The sequence below is a fragment of the Macrobrachium nipponense genome, chromosome 2 (genome assembly GCF_015104395.2).
Source record: "Macrobrachium nipponense isolate FS-2020 chromosome 2, ASM1510439v2, whole genome shotgun sequence".
In the NCBI taxonomy this organism is placed as follows: Eukaryota; Metazoa; Arthropoda; class Malacostraca; order Decapoda; family Palaemonidae; genus Macrobrachium; species Macrobrachium nipponense.
The window spans coordinates 133792345-133806778 of NC_087201.1; the positions used below are offsets into that span (position 1 = coordinate 133792345).

Consider the following 14434-nt stretch of genomic DNA (forward strand, 5'->3'; position numbering starts at 1 on the left):
TAAGGGTTAATATGCTTGAAAACTGGACAGTCATGTAAAACAGATTTGACCGTTTTGTAGGTGTTCTCTACAATCAGAACACCATTTTAATTACTGGGAGAGTCATTATTCAATGAAGATGGATATTATGTAATACATAAAGATGATGGATTTCTGAGAGAGTAAAATCAATACAGGGATAGTTATCCTCATAAATTGCAGCTATGGTTGTTTTATCAGCATCTTCATTTCCATGAGTGCCTATGAGCAAGGATTCAATATATGGTATTTTGTCATTGGAAATTACACATTTCTAAGCAGGATTGTTCTTAATAATCTTAACTATTAACCATATTCCTGGCAGTTCTGCTGTGAAAATAGCAGCATTTGTGGGGCAGGAGAACTACCTCATATCATTACATGATATTACAGCAAATCCTATATAACTAATCCTATATAACTCCTGGCTAGTGCAAATTTCCAGATTCACACTATGTGTATCAAACATGAAGGTGTGAATGACTGCTTATAACATGCCTCTGATCGAGTAATCTTTTAGTTGGTAAGCCACTTGCATTGATCTCTATTGAACTTCCCATGGCTACTAAGTCATGCTGAGAGAGAGAGAGAGAGAGAGAGAGAGAGAGAGAGAGAGAGAGAGAGAGAGAGATTCATCACTTTGACTTTTACACATTAATGAGGGGGTCTGCAGGCTAGAAGGTTGCAGTGCAGATTCTGTGACCTTTGTGAACTAGCAGTGTATTTTCCAGTACAATGATTGCTGAGCTGTATATCACTATTCCCAATTCTAAGATTTATAAAACAGTTTCTCTGTACAATACTGTCAGGGTTGACTTGTCAGCTCTCAAGATGCATGTAAGTCTTTAAATATTCTCATAAATGTTATGAATTGCAATCCTTACTTAGCTGATACTACTTTTGACAGTCTTGTTATCATGGTACAGAAAAATGATAGAAATACTTGTTGAAAATTTGTTCACAAATTTCCACTCTCACCATCCGAAGTGGTTAAATTTTGTTTCTCCTAATGACAGCAGTGACCTAAGAACTTGACTTTGATTTTTACTATAGCCACCCGCATCATAAATGACACCACTCACAAGTCTGGTAAATTACTTGGACACAATATTATACAATGATTCCTAAGTGTTTTAGTATAATAAGCATGGCTGGTCTGCCCTTTCGACTTTTGGTTATGGTCTCATTTCTTTAGTAATAAAGTGAGCAGGGTGGGTCTAGTGTCATACTCCTCTAAAATATATCAACCTGTACATATATAAAATCAAGAAGGAAACTGGAATAACATTTCATAAGATCATTCATACTTAAATGGACAACAAATATTAAAGGAAATTAAGTTGATCCTGTTGTTCTTTTAGATGAAAGTTCTATCAGCATAATTCACAGCCTAATTCCTTCTTCATAGGTGAAAGTTCATATTAAAGATAAACAAGGTTCAATAAGAACTGCAGACTGAAGAGTTTATGCTTCAGCTGAAATGAATGCAGCTTCAGCTGAAATGAATGCAGCTTCAGCTGAAATGAATTACAGCTTCTTCCTCTTTTTCCCATTTATCAGTTGCAAATATAATTCTTCCAACGGGCTACATGTTGATTGTACGTACCATCATTCTAGCATATATATATTACATATTTCTATCACTATGTATCAGAAATATGATATTGTTAAGATACAATAAAGTTTTGTACATACTTACCTGGCAGATATATACTTAGCTATAGACTCCCGTCGTCCCCGACAGAAATTCGAATTTCGCGGCACACGCTGCAGGTAGGTCAGGTGATCTACCGCCCCTGCCGCTGGGTGGCAGGAATAGGAACGATTACCGTTCTAGAACCAGATTTTCTCTTCCACCTGTCTCCTGAGGGGAGGTTGGGTGGGCCATCAATCGTATATATCTGCCAGGTAAGTATGTACAAAACTTTATTGTATCTTAACAATATCATTTTTGTACATGGAACTTACCCAGCAGATATATACTTAGCTCTGATTGACACCCTTGGTGGTGGAAAGAGACACTATTTACTGAATAGACAGGTAAACAACATACCGTTAAGGTAAGGTAAATAAAAAATTTAAAAACCCTTGGTTTTTTTTCCTACTTCTTTGATCAGGAGGGACAGAGGCTGGAAGACTCCATGGCTAATGCCTAGGAATCTGCTTCGCCTCAAGAGCCTAGCGAGGATGTGACCTTGGCTAAGAGTTTCTTGTGGGTCTGTCGATGGGGTCTTAATCCATTTACTCGACAGAGCCTCTTACATGACAAAATGCCTATGCCTAGTGGCATAATTAAGGAGCACAACACCGATCCCGATCACCTGATCCTAACACGAGGGTTAGTGGTTAAGTTGAAAAGAGTTATCTACAAACTCCTTTCAAACAACCCAAAGAAAAAACATGACGTTAAATAAAATTTAACTCACTAGTTAAGGATTAGTATCTGCTCCCTATCCCAGCAATGTAATCCGCAGACACGTATCAACCAAGAGAGAAGGATCCCTCGAAGGTTATCTTGACATCCTTCGGATAATGGGAAGTCAACACAGAGTTGCATCTCCCGTATGTGACAGCTAATATGTCCTTATGACATATTGTTAGGGAAAGAACAAGAATTCGGAAAAGCTCTCACTTCATGTGCTTTTAATTCTCAGCTGTTTGAAGGAATCATTAATGCACTTATCAAGAGTGGCTTAGGAGTGATCAACAATGTCTCAAAGAAGGCCAGGGCGTTCTTTGATATAGATCTCTTTTGGGTGAAGCCTGGAGCCTGGCTAGTGCTTCGTGCCTGGCAGGCGCCTAGCGCCTGTCTAGCGCCTCGCTGCTGGCTGGAGCCTATGCCTGGCTGGACCTCGCGCCTGGATGGGCGCCTTGCGCCTGGCTGGTGCCTGATTGGCTCCTCCTTCCTGCTAGCGCCTCGCGCCCTGGCTGGAGCCTTGCGTCTGGCTGGCGCCTTGCGCCTGGAAGGCACCTGGAGCCTGGCAGAAGACTTCATGATTACTGTCTATGAGTCTGCATGCCTCAAGAGTTTCAGCGAGGTAGGGACCTATGACTGACAAACCCTTCTGGATCATCATGTCAATGGGGGCTATCCCGCTTACACCCCCGAAAACAGAGCCTTCTCGGATCGTGCCAATGGGGGCTGACCCACTTACATGGCAGAGCCTTACCTGTATCATATCAATGGGGACTAGCCCTCTTACATGACAGAGCTTTTGGTTTCTCTTTACTGGAAGGAGCCTTGCGCCTGGATGGATCCTCAATCCTGACTGGAGCCTAGCCTTGAAGGAGCCTGGCACCTGGATGGCGCCTGGCTGCTTCTAGAGCCTGGCTGGCTCCTAAGAGCCTGGCTGGCTCCTAGAGCCTGGCTGGCGCCTCGCGCCTGGCTTGGCTCCTCCACACTTGCTGGAGCTTCGAGCTTGGAAGAGTCTCTAGGCTGTCTGGCGATGTCCACATCAAACACTCTTATATCTGTCCGATTTGTTCGCCTCTGGCCATTTGCGCCAGGTTGGAGGCCCGCTCCTTCTCAGTATCCGACCATGACAGAGTTCCTTGGAACTGTCCGCCTCTGGCGTTTTTCGCCTGTATTGGCATTTGGCGCTTGGCTGGCGCTACATTGTCCGAGAGTCCTGAACAACCACATAGTTTATCAGGATACTGGAGAAGGGTGGAAGAAATTCTTCCCCTTTGAGCTTTTGGCCCCTGGCAAGGGGAGGTGATTTTATTTGTCAGCTACACCCCAGTAGACGACAGGATATCTAACAATACGAGAGAGAAGAGTCTTCCTCCGAGGAGGATCCTTCGTGAACACTTCTTTTGCTAACGAGAATTCTCTTTCTTACATGTTTGATCGAGGTTCCTCGTTGCAGAGTCTTCCCTATCCTTGCCCGAAGGAAGGGAAGGAGTCTGGAAGTCGAAGGAGACTCTGAGCTGAAATTGGGCGGAACCCTGATTTCTAGCTCTTATTGTATCCTTCTGAATACCTTCTGGGAAGCATTTTGAGCCCTCATTGCACCCCGAAGACTCTGTAGGCAAACGTTTAAACCATCTCTTCTTCTGTAGATGAAAATGTAAGTACCCTGCCTAGGCAACGAAACTCTATCTGAAAACGTTGCGTCAGAATGGAGATTTAGTTCTTTTGCCAGACATACTATGCTGGCAAGAACCCATTGCCGAGTCTCCATTGAATCTGATGCGAGATTCCAATGCACAAAAAATTCACTTGTCTTCTTGGTCGATTAGGGCTAAGAGAAACAAAGAATTCCTTCATAAACTTCCTCAAAGAAGTTTGATGAGGAGCAGTTCCATTTTGTCGGAACACGGAATCTGTGGCCACAAAAAGATCCCATTCGAAGTACATGATATCCTACTCTTGTCGTATTGCGGGTATCGTATAAGATCCCGGAAGAATCTTAATCCTCTGTTATCTCTAATTCCCCTTGTAGAGACAGAGTATAGCCTTTTACTGCGTTCTTTGATAGCAGATATATACATAGGTGATTCTTCCCTCTGAAAGTGAAGAAAAAACCTTGCTATGTGGTTCACAGAGGTATTGGAAGAGGACAGTTTCCTCATTCCATCTAGCACGATCTGCAGCAATTCTGTCTTAGCCATGACTATTGTCATTTACCTTGAAAAAACCTCTCATTCATGTCCACTTCTGGTCAGTCTGCACGCGGACAGACTCAGAGTGGAGAGGTTTTATAGGTCTATGTATTTATAATAGATTCTGATAGAATATCCAGATACTCTTGGAAAAGCCTTACGAAACATGCTGTGAGAAGAACGTGACTTCTGTGAATCCAACCTCTCTAAGGCCAAAATGAGGCATAGGGGAAAAAAGACTAAAGTTTATTCCCCTTCTTTAAATTTAAAGATGTCTTATATTGCTACCTCTCTTGGTTCGAGGAAAAAGAAGCAGTCTAAAGGAAGCCTGTTCGTCTTCTACCTTACAAAGAGATCTATGAAGAAGACTTTCCGCAGGTTCTCACAACTCTTTTCAATAAATGTTAGACATACGTTAACAGTTATTATCTTCGATCGAGAAGGTTCTCACGGACATGCAAAATCTTGCATCGAACCTCTTAAGGATCGTTACGTTCCGTGTCTGTTCCCAAATAGGTTCTCTTTTGTTAACGCGAACAGGGGCGAAAAAAGAGATTCTCGATGCTCTTTGCGATATGAGAGAGTCGTGGAATTGGCCTAAGTGCTTAAATTAAAATAAATCATTTCATCATTCCTTGTAATGCGACCCCTTTTCGATTAAATGGGTAACGAAATCAGGAACGAATCTTGCCGTTACCGAGCCTGCTGTCCGAGAGGCTACTGGACTCTTAGGTTAATAACTCGCTAAAACGAGAAAATATCTTGGATGGTGCTTCTGGCGCAATTTGCGCCAGGCTGGCGCTTCCTTCTAGTTCTTTTTAGGTTATGTGCCATAACATCTATGCCTTTATGGTACCCGACATCCTTCACTTGTTAATTCCGTTCTTAGTGGGAAAAACTTTTATATACGTAGTATAGTCCATTCAGGGAAACAACTTCTGCCACTAAGAGAATGTTTCCCATCCGACTCACCCAACTTCTCTTGAGCAATATCCGATTCTAAAAAGGTTGTGTGCGTTTCTCGAAAGGATGAGAGAATTATATATATCGCGCTCTGCCGTATTAGAATCCTTTATAATACTGTCACATTGTGGTAAACAGCATTAATCTAGGACCTTTGTAAGGATACCTAGGAATTCTGTAGTTAACCTCGGTATGTGCATAAGACTTGACCATACCGTAGTCTTAAAGTGAATTCTCTACTACATTCATCTTCTCACTAAGCATGTACTCTAATAAGCCATGCTTTCGTAAGCATGAGAGCATTATACAATATAGAGTTCCGCTGCGTTAGAATCCTTTAAAAATGTTACCTACGGTAAACAGCATTGAAATGTTGTAATATCTTTCTTATTGAAAGCTTCTTAGCAAAAGGCAGACAATATTTTATTTATGTTTGCTTAACTATCCCCTCAATCCGAGGCTAAAACCACGATTGTAGGGGAGAGACAACGGTTAGTCATTCCATCCCCCGCAGGAGAGAGACATGTAACCGACAACTCATGACCGAACAACCTACATGATACTGCGTTGGTGTCTAAGCGATAGCAGTCTCGTTAGCCGACTGGCCTTACTCTTCCAGAGTTGCCAGCTACTCCATTTAATAAAGGAATCTTATAAAATTATTATCGAACTTCAGGAAGTTCTTATAATGCGTATCTAAGCGAAACAAGACTTCGATAAATCTAGAAGCTAAGTAGGTGTTGTCTTAACAATCCCTTTAAGCGTAGTCCTTCCTAGGAAATTCCTGGAAGGATACTGGTAATTGAGTTGCTCAGCAAAGAAGTAACTACGGTATGTGCTTATGATTTGCCATATCGTATTCTCATACAGCAGATACTCTACTACCTTCTTTCCCTTCCGAGGCAGATAGAGAAAGGAAAAAATTTTTACTATCTTCGTTCTTTTCGTTAATAGAACGATAGAAAGAGTATATATATCTCCTTAAGGAAGGGAGTTAATCCAGGAACTCTTTAAATCTTCGTGATTTCCTCATAAATCGTGGAAGAGACAGAATTCCTGTTCATCTGTAGGGTTTACGGAAGGAAGTAGATATTTCCTATCCGCCATCATACCCAAACGTCGATGAGATTCTTATAAGAAAACTCCCAAAGTTCTTGCCTCTTCATAACGAGGGAAGAGCATGAATGAAGGAGAGAGTCCTCTGAATAATGAAAAAATGGCTTCTCTTAGTATCAAAACCTCCTTCTGGCAAAAGCGACGACCGCCTGTGCGACCTCTTGCACCTTTTGCCAGGGGAAAGTTGCTCAAGTTGAAACTCAAAGAGGAGCCTCGCGACTGACCTCTCTCTCATAAGAAGATTAGGAATATTCTGGCGCCTGGCTCCTTGCACCTAGCGCCTGGAATGTTCCGCGCGCCTGGAATGTTCCGCGCGCCTGGAATGTTCCGCACGCTAGAAAGGAGACTCGCTCCTGGAACGTTCCGCTTGCGTGGAAGGTCCCGTGCGCCCTGATAGTTCCGAGCGCCTACTAGACCCCTTTTAGAAAGAGCCTCTTGCCCGGAAACATTCAATGGAAGGATCGTTCTGATTGCCACTCTACTATAAGGCTCCTTGCTCTAGCCGTCTGTTTTCCTGGCGCAATTTGCGCCAGGCTGGCGCTTTGTCTCTTTGAAGGCGCCTTGCGCCAAGAAAAATTTTCTAGAACGCGGCTCGCGTTTGGTTGTAGAACGCGGCTCGCGCTAGTCTGTTAGCTGGAACGCGCCTCGCTGCTGGCTATTGGAACGTAGCTCACGCTAGCTTGCTGGAACGCGGCTTCCTGGCAGCGGCTGGCGCCTGGCTCTTGCTCAGTGTTCTCTTAGTTTTCAGAGAACGCGCTAGATCATCGAAACTCCAAACATACATTCTTCGTCTTTTCGGATGTAAGATGAAGAGACGCACTTTTTTAAGGATGCCTTATCAATGGCTATCCTTGGCAGTCTGGGACGTTCTACAGAACCTGCCGATGGGGACGCCTGACCGTGGGGGTTCTCCTACCTTCCTGCGGCTGTCGACTTTCCTCCTCCACTGGGTCTGGGAGTTTGGAAGAGGTCTAGGCCTGGAAGCGCTACGGAGCCGATCAGACGCACCCTCCACTGCACTGGGAACACCATATTCACTTCTTACCTTTTTAGAGCTCGCCTTTTGAGCTCCATCCATTTATCTTCAAATTTGCACATATGAATTTGTAGATTCAGTGGAGTAAGAAGGTGATGAGGATGCAACAACTACTAGAATTGTCAATACTCTAACTGCTCGTTAGTACGAGAGCTGTTAAAGCTTCTAAAGGAAGCGTATCTAGTTATATGCTTTCTGACTTCCTAAAGTAGGAAGTTAGATCTTATATTTCCTTCATCAAGTTCTAACACTTATACACGTATTAGTGAAAAAAAAAAAAATAAAAATCAATATTTCCCTTATTGCAAAATATATGAGTGTCTACCGAAAAATTCGGTAGTTTCACGTAATATATTCTTCGAAATTTCGAAGCCAAATTCATTAAAAAGTTAATAAAAGCGTATGCCAAACCAAAGACCCAGTACTTCCCTGCAAAAGACAGCCCAGAAGGTCGATGGCGATGAAAAAATGAAAATCAAGTCAGGAGGTAGCAACAACGTATGTTGACACTACCGCGACAGAGAAAATCTGGTTCTAGAATGGTAATCGTTCCTATTCCTGCCACCCAGCGGCAGGGGCGGTAGATCACCTGACCTACCTGCAGCGTGTGCCACGAAATTCGAATTTCTGTCGGGGACGACGGAGTCTATAGCTAAGTATATATCTGCTGGGTAAGTTCCATGTACAAAAACTAAAGATGAAATGAATTAGGATTTGTACTTATTGTTTTATTTTCCCTGCAATACATACACATCCAGTACAAGTTCTCTTGAGTTGGAGTTTAGTGAAGGACTAATAAAGACAAATCAAACAATGGGAAGGCTGAATAAAGTTTGGAAAGTACATATGTACAGCAGATTGTCTACTACAATTTGTAACTGCAGCATGGATGAGTTGGAGATAGCTAGTTAATAAAATGGACTCAAAGTAGAAATAACAGAAACATGAGGACCTGTAAGGAAACTGATGGAGATTTTTAAGAGATATGATTTAGCTCTAAAGATATGTGACAGTAGACCAAGATACTAAAGATTAAGATAGTCTGGACATATGATGAAAGAGTAGATGAGGAAGTAGTAGGATAAAGGGAAGTAGGGAAGTACAGGAAACTTTGGAAAAAGAGGATAGAAGAAGATCCAGACCTGATAAAAGTACGTACAGGCGGGAGTAAAAGACAGTAGAGGGTAGAAATAAACTTATTTCACATCTAACTCTATACACAAGTAAAATCTAATAAAAATGTGTGATCTTGATAATATGAAGACTGATTCAAATTATATTCCAAATTTAAGGTCTATACAGTACAAACATTTTTTTTTCTCTCTCACAGTCATGAAGTATTTCCATGGTCTTCTAGTGATCCCCTATCTTGTTACAATAAATACATTTTAATTTTGAATTTGTAAACTTACAAGAAAATCCAGAGGACTTACCTTATCTACATGGAAAATAAGATCCAGTTCACATACATTTTCAAAACATTTATCCAAGGTTTCAACAAAGACTTGAATAAGATCTAATATCCCAAGTTCACTCTCTGATGAGTCCACACAAAATACGAAGTAAAGAGTTGCGTAATGCCGATAAATCAACTTGTAATCTGATCCACCAATAAGGCTGAAATTATAATAATACCATTGTAATAAATACTTTACAAATGTGGCTATAAGTCAAATCTGAGTGGTAGTTACCTTTCTTATAAGATAAAATAAAATCTTAAACCAATGTAAGTGTTGGTACACAAAATTAGTTCAACTGACCCAAAATTTCACTAGAATTAGGAGTGCTAACTCCTTGCAAAAACTGAAAATCTGAATAACTCTTGACCCCCAAAAACCTTCAGTCCTAATACTTAACATAGATTACATATGTTTTTTTATAGTGAACTACTTCTTGTCCTTAAGAATTCTCTCATAGCTGGTCTACGCCAGAATAGTGCCACCGCTGGTACAGCAATGGAATATACGTAAATGGACTTAAAGCAGGAAGGCACTTGATCCTGCCTTACACAATTCTTCCCTCTACAGATATGACAATGGTGATGCAGGCCAAGCCTGTCATTACTGTTAGGTCTGTCTCTTAGTGAACATCATGGTTCTGGGCTTAAAGAGTCTTTTCATTGTGCAGTACTTTATCACCAAAACATAATTGTCCACTAAGGAAAGATAGGTACTTAGTAATCAGTTTCCACAGAGAGGGAATCATCCCTGTGGAGGGCTGAACATATAACCAAACCAAACAATCTAATCAATGTAAACAGGACCTATGAAATTTGAAGAACATTAATATTACACAGTACTGCTCATCATTTTAGAGCTCAACTAAAAACATTCAAATTCCATAATCAGACAATAAAGATTTACATTAAAGGAGACATCAAGATCCAAATATTGCACTTCTTAATCATTACATTTAAATAAATATGTTTTGACAAAGAATGTAAAAGTAAACAAGTTTACCTGCCTCCCTCCAGGAAGTTGCACACATTGTCATCCCTTTTGGACACTAACTGAAATGTCTCCTTGATTATCTGCTGTTGTATCTCCTCATTCTGTGGATAAAAGGTAAAAAATTACTATAGAGATAATTATAAAAAAGTACAATGTATGTACATACAGGCAAATAAAAAATGGTTATGATGATTTTGTGCAGGAATAGTTTTTCTTACTTTTATCTGCTATGGTGTGTGGAAAATTTTTTCTAAACAGATCCAACCAACTAAGGAAATATTGAAGTTCATACTTCCCTTACCCAGCATTAATAATTCTTCCACCAAATATTTATGAAACTTTTCCATACAAAATGTGATTACATAATTACAGTTTTCTGAAATTATACTATATTGAATCGATTCAAAATATAAAATGAAAAATTCCTTTGAAAAATTACAATTTTATAATAAAATTAAATTTTACATATATTTACCATGTAATTACATATAGCTGAAAGCTTCCTACCAAGGCAATTAAAAAATTCAAATTTTGTGGTGGCGCCACCACTGCTAGTGTAAGTGCATAGGACCCACCCACTTTCAGGAACAATGAGTATGAATCTGCAGAGAAAACCATTTCATTTGGTCTGCCATTTCATCTGAGGGGAGGTGGGAAAGGCTCTGATTATGTAATTAGAAACAGAGGTAGAAGGAGTTGATTCTGGCGCCAAAATACCCAACACTGGTGCCACTCGTCCCGTAATGAGGGATGAGATGGCCGCCGAGAGGTCTGGGTCAGGCACAAAGCATTCTGAGGCAGGCGCTGAGAGGACAGGTGCAGGCACAGAAAAACCAAGACCGGCACCAAGCAGTTCAAGGAAGCTGGTCGATGACCAGAAACATAAGCCACAGGGTACCAAGCGACAGGAGCTGAGAAACAGACAGACATTTATCAGGTAAATCTGGGAGTGAAGCTTTCTCCTGACCATTGAAGGACACTGGGCTGTCCCAATTATGGTGATGACAAGCTTCTGTATTGTGGAAGCTACAGGAAGGTTGAGGATTGTCGCAAATCTTCCTGTACCTCTTAACAAGAGGAGGAGAACTGTCAGCAGGTGCAGCATGCCTTTTCAGTGGTCTGGAGACGGATTTATGGTGATGGTGCCTCTTGTCCGGGGAAAAGTCTAAGTCCGACGACAGTCTGTGTGCACTGAAAGAGACGCCTTTCCAATGGTGCTCTGTCGCTGCCTGGGTACAATAAACAGGCACAACAGAGGGGGAAACTTTCTGGGGGCAAGTCCCACCAACCTCCCTTGGACTTTCAGTAAGTCTTCTCCCCTGTGTGGGTGAGCGGGAAAGGGAACTTCATCTACGAGAACCGGTGGGCTGAACAGCCACCACCTCAGAAATCACAACACTTCACTCGGCACTGCATTATCACTTATTTTTGAGAGACGAACTCTCCACAAAAGACCTGAAAGAAGCTCCTCTCCTAACTCCATTCAAACTTCTTATCAAACTCTACATTGAGACTAGCAATGGTGTCAGGTTTGGAATCATGGGACCCTGAAATCAGTTACTGGTAAAGATGTAGGAGGCATAATGATTGCTGAAGTAACAGGAGGTTGAGCAGGAATAGGTAAATCCTCAAATATGATATTGTTATGTTACAATAAAGTTTCATACATACTTACCTGGCAGATATATACATAGCTAAGACTCCGTCGTCCCCGACAGAAATTCAAATTTCGCGCCACTCGCTACAGGTAGGTCAGGTGATCTACCGGCCTGCCCTGGGCGGCAGGACTAGGAACCATCCCCGCTTTCTATCATATTTTCTCTCTTCCACCTGTCTCCTGCGGGGAGGCTGGGTGGGCCTTTAATTGTATATATCTGCCAGGTAAGTATGTATGAAACTTTATTGTAACATAACAATATCATTTTCATACAATCAACTTACCTGTCAGATATATACATAGCTGATTGGCACCTTTCGGTGGAGGGTAAGAGACAGCTACTATATGGAATAGACAGGTAAACAACATATGTTGTAGGTATAAATAAAACCTTGGTTCCTACCTGATAGGTGGTAGACTTCGTGGGTGTTTGCCCAGTAGTCTGCATCACCTCAAGAAACTTTAGCGAGATATATGATCTATGGCCAAGAGTTCTTGTGGGTCTGCCGATGGGGTCTTATCCGCTTACTCGGCAGAGCCTGAAAGGACTTTGTCAATGGGTGCTGATCCACTTATATGACAATACACCTTATGAAGGAGCACACAACCAATCCCGACCACCTGATCCTAACCATATGTTAGAACTAAGGATTGTTCCGAGTTATCCCCGAACTCTTCACAACAACCGTAACTCAAAACCACTACGCACACATACATAATTTCTAAAAAAAAATTATACTCATCTAATCAGATATGACAAGATTCTCTTACTGAACAACATAGATGGCCGCCCGTGCTAAACCAAGTCCTCCATTGTTCGAAGAGACTCCAGACCATATCTAAAAAGAAGAAAAGTATATACTTTTAAGGATTGGTGTCGGCTCCCGTACCCAGAATCGTATCCGCCGATACGAACGGACCTAGAGAAAAACACTTCTCATATGTCACACGAACGTCTTTCAAGTAATGAGATGCAAATACTGAGTTGCATCTCCAAAATGTCGTCTCTATGATGTTTTTAAGCGACATATTCTTATGAAACGAGAGAGACGTCGCTACTGCTCTCACTTCATGAGCTTTAACTTTCAACAGTCGTAACTGTTCGTCAGAACAGACCTTATGCGCGTCTGTAATGACGTTCCTCACAAAGAATGCCAGTGCATTCTTGGACATCAGTCTTGTGGGGTCTTTTACCGCGCACCAAAGACCTTGTCTAGAGCCTCCCATCTGATGCTTTCTCTGAATGTAAAACTTTAGAGCTCTTACAGGGCATAGAGATCTTTCTGCTTCTCTTCCTACGAGACTCGATATGCCTTTGACTTCGAATGACTTAGGCCAGGGATTCGAGGGATTCTCATTCTTAGCTAAAAACAGTGTCTTAAACGAGCAAATAGCTGAGTCTCCCTTGAAACCTACTTTATCTTGCAGAGCATGTAATTCACTAACTCTCTTTGCCGTAGCTAAAGATAATAGGAATAGGCATTTTCTGGTGATGTCTCGAAACGAAGCCAGATGAGGAGGTTCGAATCTTTCAGATGAAAGAAACTTGAGGACCACGTCTAGGTTCCAGTTCGGAGGGACCGGTTCCTTCGACTTTGAAGTCTCAAATGACCTTATAAGATCGTGGAGATCTTTATTATCTGCCAGATTTAATCCTCTATTCCTGAAGACAGCCGAGAGCATACTTCTGTATCCCTTTATTGTGGATACCGCTAGATGAGATTGCTCTCTCAGGAATAGAAGGAAATCAGCAATTTCCGCTATAGAGGTAGTGGAGGAGGACAATTTCTTAGATCTACACCACCTTCTAAAAACCTCCCACTTCGATTGATATACTTTCGTAGTGGAGGTTCTGCGTGCTCTCGCGATCGCGCTTGCAACTTCGCGAGAAAACCCTCTCGCTCTGACGAGTCTTTCGATAGTCGAAAGGCAGTCAGAGCGAGAGCGGGGAGGTTTTGATGGTACCTCTTGAAGTGTGGTTGTCTGAGAAGATCCGTCCTTCTTGGTAGGGATCTTGGAAAGTCTACAATCCACTCTACCACCTCCGTGAACCAATCTTGGGCCGGCCAAAAGGGGGCTATCAATGTCATCTCGTCTCCTTTGACGCAACAAACTTTTTTAGTACTAATCCCAGGATTTTGAATGGAGGAAAAGCATATACGTCTACTCGAGACCAATCTAGCAGGAAGGCGTCTACCATAAGAGCTCTTGGATCTTCCACGACCGAGCAAAAGACTGCCAGCCTTTTGGAAATGAATGTGGCGAAGAGATCCACATGAGGTGTCCCCCACAGCGACCAGAGATCTTGACACACTTCCTCGTGTAGGGTCCACTCTGTATGAAGGACCTGGTTCCTCCTGCTGAGTCTGTCCACCCTCACATTCTTTACTCCCTGCACGAACCTTGTCAGAAGGGAGATGTTCCTGTGAGACGTCCAAAGCAAAAGGTCTCTCGTCAGTTCGTAAAGGAACGAGGAGTGAGTCCCTCCCTGTTTTCGAATGTAGGCAAGTGCGGTGGTGTTGTCCACGTTTACTTGCACTACTTTGTTTGACACCAGCGGTTCTAGACTCTTCAAAGCCAGATGCACGG

The 14434-nt window shown here is 42.1% G+C and overlaps 1 protein-coding gene across 2 annotated transcripts in view; it reads right to left on the reverse strand.

The window, feature by feature from the left end:
- Positions 1-14434, reverse strand: part of LOC135221004 (AP-3 complex subunit sigma-1-like) — a 100915-nt gene that overhangs the window by 48720 nt on the left and 37761 nt on the right. For both annotated transcript variants that reach the window (XM_064258719.1, XM_064258720.1), the window contains exons 2-3: positions 10198-10289; positions 9172-9355 (exon numbers count right to left, since the gene is read on the reverse strand). In XM_064258719.1, the coding sequence (XP_064114789.1) occupies positions 9172-9355; positions 10198-10289 (276 nt within the window). The remainder of the gene's footprint in view (positions 1-9171; positions 9356-10197; positions 10290-14434) is intronic.